Raw genomic sequence first — 10,721 nt, 5'->3', positions numbered from 1 at the left:
GCAGTCTTGCTGGGACACAGTGTAGTGACAACACCCCCTTCAGCACCAGTGTCATGATGGGTGCACACCTGGCTCTTGCCCAGAGGCTAGGGGCCAGGACAACCGTAGCCTATGGTGGGTGTTTGGAGATGTCCACGCTGCTCTAAGCGCTCGCGCAGCGCACAGCCCTGCCGTAAGCACGCTGCCGGGGCCGTGCTGCCTTTAGCGAGATCAAAGGGCAGCTGCGCTTTCACATTTGTCAACCAAAATAAAATTACGCTTCCCATGCTAACTCCCATCAGCCTCTGCTGAAGAGCCAGATGACTGTCTAATAATGTTAGAAATCTGTTTTGCTAGAGCATGGCAGCATCTGACTAATGTGGATATCCGTGTGTCATCTGCAAAGGAGTCCCAGGGATGAGGCTCCTAGTGTGCCACCAGCCAGTCCCCTCCACTGGTGCCATTGGCATGCTTGGGTCATCAGCAGGGATTTGCCTTCCTATGTGATGCTGGGAGACACAGCTGGATGGAAAGGGGCAACAGAAGTGCCTCGAGGACATTTTGGCAAAGTTGTTTTATTAGTGGAAAAGAGCTGATGTTTGCTCTTATCCTTAAAGGTTTCAAGAAACTTTTTTTTAATGCTTACTATGATATCAAGCACTGACAGAGCCTGTTGGGGACAGGCTCACATCAATGTTGCAAACAAAAAGTCAGGTCCTGGCCTGGAGAATCTGCAAGGTGACTGAGATTAGAGATGGCAGATAGGCACCCATGGCCAGCAGATGTAGCAGCAGCAGAACAGAAGGATGCCTAGGATCGGCAGGGCAGCCTGGTGGGAGGGAGTATTTTTGGTCGATGCCATAGCTGAGGAAGAGGAGTGGATGGGTCTGACTCAGGCTGGTACAGACAGCTCTTGTTAGCAGTAAGAGTGCACACAGAGGGGAAGACAAACCCTAGCAAAGACATCAGAAGGTCCCCAAGGTGATAACTCCCTTTTTTTTAAAAAAAAAAAAGATGGAGCAGGATGGTATAGCATGTTTGCCTTAGACATCAATCTGATTTAAAAACCTTATGTAACATACGTTTGAAAAACACAGGCCTAACCCTCCTCTCTGAGCTGAGCACTCATCATCAGAGGCTTCGACCCCCTGCCAGACCAGACTGGGGCCTTCCCATGTACCAAAGCACACAGACACAACTTGCAAGGTCAAGTGCAGTCAACTTAGATCTTAAGCTGCTTCATGTGTACGTGGAGCTTCATTTTGGATCTTCTCTGGATCTCATACGCTCGAGAAAGTAGCAGTGAGTGGGCCCAGACCGCTGCTGGCAGCTATGCGGGTGCTGGCAGAAGTTACAATGCAGTCAGTGGTGCAGAGTGGAGGCCGTCAGCTGTGTTATGCATCGAACCACATACATTCACTATGTGTATATACATTTATATGAAGGATCAGCTGAAATTATGTATTATTCCACATACACTGAAACTCAAAAGAGACTGACCGGAGAAGCTTTTTGCCGAATTTAGCCCTGAAAGCCCATTATGTGCCACTGTGTGGATGTTGGAGCAAAGGCACTGAACAATAATTGCAAACTTGTGCCTGAAGGCAAGTGTGTAAAATGTTTTCTGTCTTCCAAAGCACTGACAACTGCAGTTGTTGCAGGCTTTAATGGAAGCTACAGCTCATCAGCAATCAGCCCCTTTGTGTTAAATTGCCAAAGGTGGGGTTCAGACAGAAGGCTTAGGATACCTGTGTTTGCAGCATGGACTTGCAGTGAAGGTAAAGTACAGAAAGGGAGAGGTTACCAAAGCAGCTGATGGAGAAATAGGAGTGATAGGAAGAGCTGTGGTATCAGATGAGTGGTCTGACAACAGAAACAGCAACATAGATAAGCTTTGCAGTAACTGCCACAACAGGAGCTGATAGAGCAGATGGTCACCTCAGTTTAGCCTCTAACATGGCTTGTTGCCTCTAGCAATATTTACCCAAAAGTACTCTACTGATGGAGATGGGATTATGTAGCAAACAGGGAAATCAGTCCTGTTTTGTACAAGATACAACCATGCTGCTTATCAGCTCTGACAGTCCCTTCATGTGCTGGCTTTGACTTGGGCAGACAGAGCGATGTGACGATGTACAAAACCATTTCTGGCACAGCTTCAGATGGTGGAAACCGGGTAGCACTTTCCCAGTTCCCCAACTTTCTTGGAACTTTATTAACTCACCCCTCAAATCTGTAAACTTGGCGAACAGGTAAAATGTTAAACTCCCTTTCCCAGGTCTGAAATGACCTTCTGGGAGTTGTCAGGACATTTCCCTCAGCTCCTGATCAGTGCTATTTGGGGTTAATCCTGACCTACTTCAAGGCCTGACGTGAGAATTGCTTCATTGGTTTGTGAAAAGCACTTAGAGATCTTTCAGTGAGAGCTGAAAAAGAAAGGCAAATGCTGTTATTCTCATCCCAAAATACCAGGTAAAGAACCATGCTGAAGTAGCAATACAGATACGTTGCACAGGGGGTTATCACCAAAGGAGAGAGAAATTCTGCATTGGAAACTCTGCCATGTTTGAAAGGCCAGAGATCTACAAGCACTATGTGTATCTCAACTCACATATTTAATAAATATTGTCTCAACTGCATATGTTTACTTATTTTTATTAGAGCAAATTGCTTGTATTTCCTTCTCTTTCTTCTTCATTATAGCATCAAAGCAGGACAGCATGCCACACAACAGTATAGACAAACAACATCATCAGATACTTAAGGGTCTTTAGCTCCTAAATTGACTAATGCATAAATACAAACCAACATCAAGCATTTGGGATCATCATTTAAAAATCGCTGTTCTCTGAGACACTAACGAAGGCCATTCACATCAGAAAATTCAGTGGCTACAGGAGTGAGCAGCCCAGACTCCAGAGTCAGGAGTCGAGGAAATGGTCTGCTTCTCTCAGAATAAAAAACCTGCCAAATTGCTTTAGACCTGCAAGAAGTCCCAGACACAAGAGAACATGTAAGAGCTGCTCCAACCTGTCCAGCTCTTGCAGATTTGGGAATGTAGATGTCACCACCAGTCCTCGCTCTGCCACTGTTACCAGCAGTGCTCGTATCATTCCCTCTACTCATCCCAGTCCTTGTTGGGTGGAAGCTTGTCCCGGCTGCACACTGGAGCTGCACAGCACACCACGTGCAATGCACTCTGCAGGTGCGTGATGCTAGCGACCTGCTCCAAGGCTGTGACAAGTCACCTTCCACATTTGGTCTTTAGGGTCCCAGTTAAGTAGCTGACACTTTAAACAAGATGCTCTCAAGTGAGATGATAAGCAGTGATGAAGCTTATACAGTATCTCAGTCTTTCTCTCGCTTTAGCCCGACAAGCATTTCCACTAGAACCCATGGAATTAAGAGTAATTTTATAAGGCAAAATGCATTCCTGAGTAGGCGTCTGTACGAATTCAGGTGCTGGAAGTGGTGTAGCCACACGGCAGCACACTCTGTGGGCCAAGGTATTCTGCTTCTCAGCATGATTAACTTAGCAGGACGGAGCACTGCTGTACAGCTTTTAGTACCTATATAGGCTTAATGAGCAATAGCTTGCGTATCTCTAGGTGGAAGGAAGGGGAAGAGTAGTTTTCTTCTCAGGTGGAAGGCAGCCAGAAAACCGAAGCAAAGAACTCAGGTCTGCAAGCCTCCCTGTTGAGTACAGGGCATATTGCATGTATTCAGGGCCCAGGATAAACTAAAATAGAAAAACATTTGGTTTCAGTTCATACCTTTGTGGTGGCTCATTTTATTCATAGTACAGGAAGGGCAGAAGTTCTTGTTAATGAAGAAATGCCCTTTCTTTCTGTGCAGGTTTCAGAAAACCAGTCAGCAGCAGAGCAACGCTACTGAATTCGGGAGGAATTCAGTCACCCGCTTCCTAATACTCAAAGCAGTTAAAGCTCTGCACTCTTTCTTTACCTTTTATAGTCACAGGACTAGTCAAGCAAAACCTTGATTGGATTATTCTGCTTTAATTACAAAATGCACTCAGACCACAGGCGCAATGGTACCTGGTACATATGTACACGTTTCTCTCAAAGACCAAAAGGCACTCTGGTCCTGCTGTCAATCAACCATTTCCCTCTGGCAAGATCTTCAGAGTAGGAACAGACATCACAGTAATGCTTGAACTGCCTCTTGTGCGCAGGACACCAGACTCTGTATTTCATCATGTACTTTGAGATCCTTTAGGCTGGACCATACAAGAGATACGCGAGAGAAGGAGACAAAACTGGAACCTCGAGGTAATTGGAGTCCATATCCCACCACCCCCCACAAAAGTGAAGCAGTGATGGGCCACTCTCTCTCCTTGCTGCAGTTAGGACAAAGTAGATAAATCACAAGGTTTTTTTATTGCTGGTGAACTCAAAACAGGCAACTTTAATCTACTGAGGAAGATACACATACAAACAAATGTTAGGCCTTGTGCGTTTTTTTTTCTTCGTAATGTAAATGTCTCTACAACTTCAGTCCAGCTCCCGAGCTCCTGCTGAGCTGCCACTGAGATCCTGGTAACGTGCTCTGGGCACTTCTCTAAGATGTTGTAAGAAGCATCACATGTATTAAAAAGGGAGATCTGCAGAAAAGACAAAGCTTTGACTGTAGCCATGTTGCTCAGAAAGGAGAAGTCTGGCTAATCCTGCTGCATTAGGTACATGGTATTATGTATAACTATTTTATTTAAGAATTTGCTGGGTCCCTTTCTGTTTCTGGTGTGCAAGCTGCAAATAAAGTGCACTTCTGGGTGTAAATTACCACTCTATGAGGATGCAATAGCAGGGTGGTACATGTCAGACATCAGTGGAAAGAGACTACGACAGCTGTTACAATGGCTCAGGCAATAAGGATAATGGAATAAAATACTAGATGCTGCTAGGAAACCTCTCTGTAGTTTGAGCATCTAAATATTACATCACTGAGCAAAAACAGTGTTATTTAGTGGGGACCTTCTCAAGTCAAGACACACGATGGTTACTGTGCACCAGGTTAGTTCTGTGGGCAGCCAACTCCTCCTCCTCCCCCAGTCCCAGCTGCAGCTGGGAGTCACCAAACCGTGTTGCTAACTCCTTTCAGCCTTTGCAAAGTTTTGTAATAGCTAAGGAGAAAGCAGGGATCCTAAGGATGTTTCTAGGAAGCTGAGGGTTTCAGATAATGTAGGGGTGGTATAGGAGGCAGCACGACACCACACTTAAGCTATGTTGTGTGAGGACAACAGCTTTAGGCACTGCATTTTGTGACCCTGACAGAACCAGGACCAAAATGGGGAGATCCTAAACCTCACCTGCACCTTGCAATTCTTTTTCTGCTCCTGTAGAGCTCATCTACATTATCCTACATACAAATCTCATCTACATTATCCTACATACAAATCTCATCTCTTTTCTTCCCCCATATACAGTGTCAGGTGACTATTTTGCTGGTGTCTACACACCCAAGACCACCAAGGCTGATAATTCCATGCTGTTCCTCTGATTTCGTAACATTGGCATCACAGCATGGAAAAAAAAATAAAAAAAAATCTGTTTAGTGTTTGCTCTCTTTTAATTTAATGAACTACAAAAAAGCAACTGTAAATACCCACCTACGTATTCTGGGTGCTTCAGCAGACATTGCATACCCAGGGCAGATGTGATTAACTCCTTACCACCAGTGTTTTTGTATGCCCATTGTCAGCAATGGATGCCAGGTGAGAAGAGGGGGAGAGATAAAGTAATTGCACTCTGTATGATACAAAAAGTTTTAACACTGCCTTCATAGTAGCAGAACCAACAAGCAATTCTCCCCAGGGAGAGGACTCCCCTGGACTCACAGGGCCAGGACTGCTTTTCTCCTCAGGAATGGATGCCATGGGGCAAGAAGCAGGTTCACAGCTAAGCACTCTCTACCAGAGGCAGGGGACCCACACAGAAATAGCCTGGCCATTTCCAGTACAGGAGTGGAATCCCACAACCACACCAACAGGTTTGCGTTTCAAGCCAAATTGAGCCCTGGTGCAGCGCTTTTGACTATGGTGGAAGAACACCTGAAATTAATCTGGCCCTGCAAGGCAACTCCAGCAAACCTCCCCCCAGAAACAGGATAGCTGTTAGATACATCTGACAGCTGGAAGCTTCATGTTTGTTACTAACTTCAGAAGCCAAGACTTTCCAGAACAAATTATGAACCCATGGCTGCCACTATAAAGCACTTTCCCTGCACTACAACTTTCCATATACTCCTTCAATATCCTCAACAGGCTAAATTTCAAACTCTCCCGGGTGGAGGTAGCTCTACAATGGAGCCACAGCACTCCCTCCTGCTCCACCTCTACTGCTGCTCCTGCACCCTAACTCGAAGCCTCACTCAGGCAGAGCATGAAGAAGTGCTCTTCAGAGAGGGACTTTTTGCCTTTTTTTAGTAAAATGCATCAAGCAGCATGGTGTACCTCTTGCTGCCTACAATTACTGTCACAATAATATGACTGTGGCAATTTAAAGCAGAATTTGTGAAGAAAAAGCAAATTGTCTTGAAACACTGAGGAGAAGGGCACAACTGAGCCAAGACCTGCCAGTACTGAAGGAAGGTGAAAGTCAGTTCCAGAGGACCAAATCCTGGATAGCACATTAGCAACATGAAGGTTTTGACCTTCAAATACAATGAGTTGCAGCCAGACTAGGTCACCAACATCACCAGAAACAGAGGAATCCCTGGGAAGGAAGGCAGAAAACTCTTGTGGCCTGTAGAGTTTCTACAAGGTTTGCACAGCTGAGATGGGAGCTGGAATCTGCAGTAGACCCTCAGGCAAGGTCTGCTTTGGGGGGACAGAGGAGATGGGAAGACTTATGCTATTTCCTGTGCCTTTTGCCAAGATCCAGATTGCACAGATTATGGTAAAACTCACTCGGCAAAAAAGGCCTTTATTAAAAAAAAAGAAAAAAAAAGAAAAAAAATTCTAGTTAATATCAGGACTGAGATTTCAAAAAGTACAAGATCTGTATAAATTCAGCAAGATGTCCAGCACCAGATTATTTTGTGGTGCAACAAAGAACCTGGGGAGAGGCCAATGGGACCTCATAAGGGAAACACCATCTACCTCCCCAGCAGACTTCCAGTCTTAGGTTCTTCTCAACAGCAGATGGATTTTCCTTGTTCCTGCAGCATCTCGGGTCCCACAGGAGGTATTGGTTGCAAGCAAGCACCTGAATATTGCCTAATGGAGTAAGCCAATCACTAACTTAGCTGGAGTGTCTGTCCATGCCCATCCGCTAATTAGGTTTTTTCTTTTTGTACGCATTTCCACTGTAGCATTTCTTTTTCTTCTTTCTCCACATAAAATTGTAAGCAAGAGGACTGCTTTCATCTGTAATAAGTTAAAATCAGAAATTTCCTAACTAACAAGTAACTGATATTGGTCCTTGGAGCCCAAAGAGTAAAATCCATAGAAAATCTATTGGTTCCTTTTTTTGTTTTTGTTTTTTTCTGGTATATCCCATGCACAGCCCCATTAGAAAAATGGGGTTTATAAATCTTATCATACAGCAAGCAGCAGTACCTCAGAGCCAGAGCTGACAGTCTGTGGCAGAGGTCTGGGCTCTCTCAGATTGCTAAGTGTGGTTCTGAGTCACTGCTCAATCAGTCTTCACATGGCCATTGGCCAAGGCAACAGGGACAGTGGGGGCCCCCGGCTCGGCAGTCTCATCAAATCGTAAGCGCAGGGTGTTTCTGATCACCAGCTGCTCCATAATGAAAGAAGCACAAAACCATGGGATAGCATACTCCAGGGTGATCAGGCCCATGAAGTCAAAATCGAACTGGGAATAGTCCCACGGGCAGGCATTGAACTGGCGTAGGATGAGGCCAGTGGTGAACTCCCAGAGGTATGTCCAAAGTGTGTAAATGAAGCAGCGCACTAAAATGTTACACTTGTCTTTGAGATATAGGTACATCTTCTCCACAATGAGGATGGAGGTGCCATAGATGAAGAGCGCCCACACACTGGTAACACCTGGAAACTTCCAGTTAAAGTTGACAACAAACTCCCAGGCAGCTGTGAACATCACCTCACAGAAATAGCCGTGAATGGCGTAGAGGTACCATCGGGAGAAAGCAGTCAGAGGTTCTGCCGCAGCCATTCTTCTGCACGCACCCCAGCAGGCACTCTGAAATGAAGAGAGAGGAGAGAAACAGAGGAGTCAAAGAGGATGTCACAAGTCCTTATCCCCCAGATGGCAACACACACAAACTCATAACATCCACAAAGGACAAATCTGAGAAAGAAGTGAACTTTATATCATGTCATTTTTACTACAGCAAATTTTAAGTCCTGGGGAAAGGTGTACCTTACTGGGCTCCGAGTCTCAGCATGGGCCTGGACAACATATACAGCTCTGCCTGAGAAGCGGGACACAGCTGGTATTGCACTGGTGATAAGGAGGGAGCTGACAGGTTCAAGGGCTTTGCCAGTGGTGAGGCTGCCAGAGAACTTAATGGTTGCAAGTCAGCAGAAATACACAGCCAGGTATCTCACAAGGAGCGAACATGACCTTTTTGCTCTTTTTAAGAAACAGCACTGTCCCCCACTTTTCAACCACAGACTTTTCCACCTGTCCCCTACAGTCTCCATACCCAAAACGTTGACTGCAGTGAAAAACTGAACTTTGATGGAAGCTACAGAAAGGGAACTGGAGGAGAAAGTTTCAAAAGTTTTACACTTTCAGAAACCACACTTTGCACCCATTATTTAGCTGAACTGTTATTTCTTCTGTTGAAGAATTCATGCATTGTATGGCTAGGATTTGGAAAATAATTTTCTTATGGTGTCAGTCTGCCTGATACCAGGTCAAAAAGCATAAGACAGCCACTGAAATCCATTCAGATTTGTCTTCAGGACAGCAAAACACAAAGGAGGAGAATAAAAAGGAACAGCTGAGCACAGAGAGGTGGTTAGTCATGATAAATAGGAAATGAGAACAAACTCTAATTGTCTCTACAGGAAGAAACTTGGTGAAGAGGTTCTGAAAGGGCACAATTTGTTTATCACTGAACTGTTTCCGCACAATTAGTTTTTATGCTTTTTGTAGATTTACAAGGTCCTAAGCCATGCTCTGCCACGCTACAGTCACTGGCCCAAGCTGGTTTTAAGCACTGTTTTACTAAAGCCTTACAGATTTACACCACAGGGTGAATTTGACCCCTTTCATTCTTAGAAACTTACTCTTTCAAGTTGGGTTTCTATTGACTCTTCATCAGGAACTATTTAACTTCTTTGCTCTGCATTTGTCAGCTCTGTGGTACAACGTGCTAGGGAAGGACCACACTAATATTATGGGCAATCATTCCAATCTGGAAAGAGACTGTTCCGGCCCTGCCCTGCCCTGTAAACAAGGTGCCTCTCTGAAGAAAGTATTAACACGCAGTATGACTGAAATTCTGACAGGAGATGAGAGAAGAGAAACATTTGTAAGGAAAAAGTAAGTGGAATAATGACCATAAAGAAGATATGCAGAATATTCACGGGGGAATATTGCAAGTGGAAAGGACAGAGCTGTGTCCATGACTTATTCACTCCTCTCTTCAATGGACACTCAATCAATCAAAGTCTTGGCAGTTCATATGATGTGGGTGCTTGAACAAAGACCCATTTCTTAATGGCACAATCCATTTTACACAGGACACTGAACTATCATCAGATGCTGCAGATCTGGGTCAACAGCACGTTGTGAGCTTGTGGGTGAAAGACTAAGGACTCACTAGGAATTCCCTCATGTTTTCTAACAGTTCAGTCCCAAGAAACCCTGCAAGACAGCAATGGAAGTGCCACACGAGAAATATGTGTGGGGTGTACCTCCACACAGTCCCCAAGAAGCTGATGTGTAAGGGCACTGCAGACTTTCTGAGGAGAATGAGAGTTTGTCAACATTAGCGTTACTTGGTTAGTTTCCCAGCACAGCTGATAAGCTGAAGAGTTCAAATCCTTATTCAAATCCTTCATTCTCACACAATTTCAAGAACAAATTAATAGTCAGAGGTAAGGGAGTAAGTAAGAAGGAAATGGACTGCAGGTATCTTTTGGCAGAATGGGGATATATGGCTGCAGAGGGAAGAGAGGAGTTTTTTATATCTGAGGAGACAGACATCAAAAGATGCAGAGGCCTCAGAAGTCATACCTATTGCTAAGTAAGGCACCGAGGAAATATGGAACATCATTCTCCAGGGAAGAAAATGACTGTATGGTTTTCCTCTCTTTGCAATAAGCCTTTCTCAGCTTTTCCACTTGTGGTCCTTAATCCTTGCACTTCCCTCTGCAGCTTTACCTGAAATATGTTTGAGCTGTTGGCTGGAAGCATCCACAGCATGCAGGACCATCTGTAAGGTTTTCCTTGTAATTTTGAAAATCTCTTCACAAAGCTGGATCAAATGCACAAAAGGTCCTTCCCTCTTAGTCCCTACTCTCTTATTCCAAGGATCCCCTCACCAATTACACCTGTCCACCAAAGCCAAAGGCTCACACAAATAGATCCAACAAGCCACACTGTTCTACCCGACACTTTCCTCTGTGCAATGAAGATTTCTTTTTTCTGGTTCTGTATCACATATTTAATAATTATTTATTCTATTCTTGTTTCACTTCAAAAAATATCTTGTTACTGGAACTCTAATAACTGAATCAAGACCATCAGTAAATTCCCAGATGACACCAAGCTGGGTGGGAGTATTGA

General features: G+C 44.6%; 1 protein-coding gene across 1 annotated transcript; it reads right to left on the bottom strand.

Moving 5' to 3' along the window:
• Positions 1 to 6,931: 6,931 nt before the first annotated feature.
• TMEM229B (transmembrane protein 229B) lies at positions 6,932 to 8,171 on the bottom strand. Its single transcript, XM_010177067.2, has one exon. The coding sequence runs from the start codon at positions 8,133 to 8,135 to the stop codon at positions 7,632 to 7,634; it is 504 nt and encodes a 167-aa protein (XP_010175369.1). The 5' UTR covers positions 8,136 to 8,171; the 3' UTR covers positions 6,932 to 7,631.
• Positions 8,172 to 10,721: the final 2,550 nt, after the last annotated feature.

This window comes from Antrostomus carolinensis, unplaced genomic scaffold (assembly GCF_000700745.2).
Source record: "Antrostomus carolinensis isolate BGI_N321 unplaced genomic scaffold, ASM70074v2 scaffold40701, whole genome shotgun sequence".
Taxonomy (NCBI): Eukaryota; Metazoa; Chordata; class Aves; order Caprimulgiformes; family Caprimulgidae; genus Antrostomus; species Antrostomus carolinensis.
The sequence above is the reverse complement of the archived record's forward strand: the minus strand, read 5'-3'. Positions and strand labels throughout refer to the sequence as shown.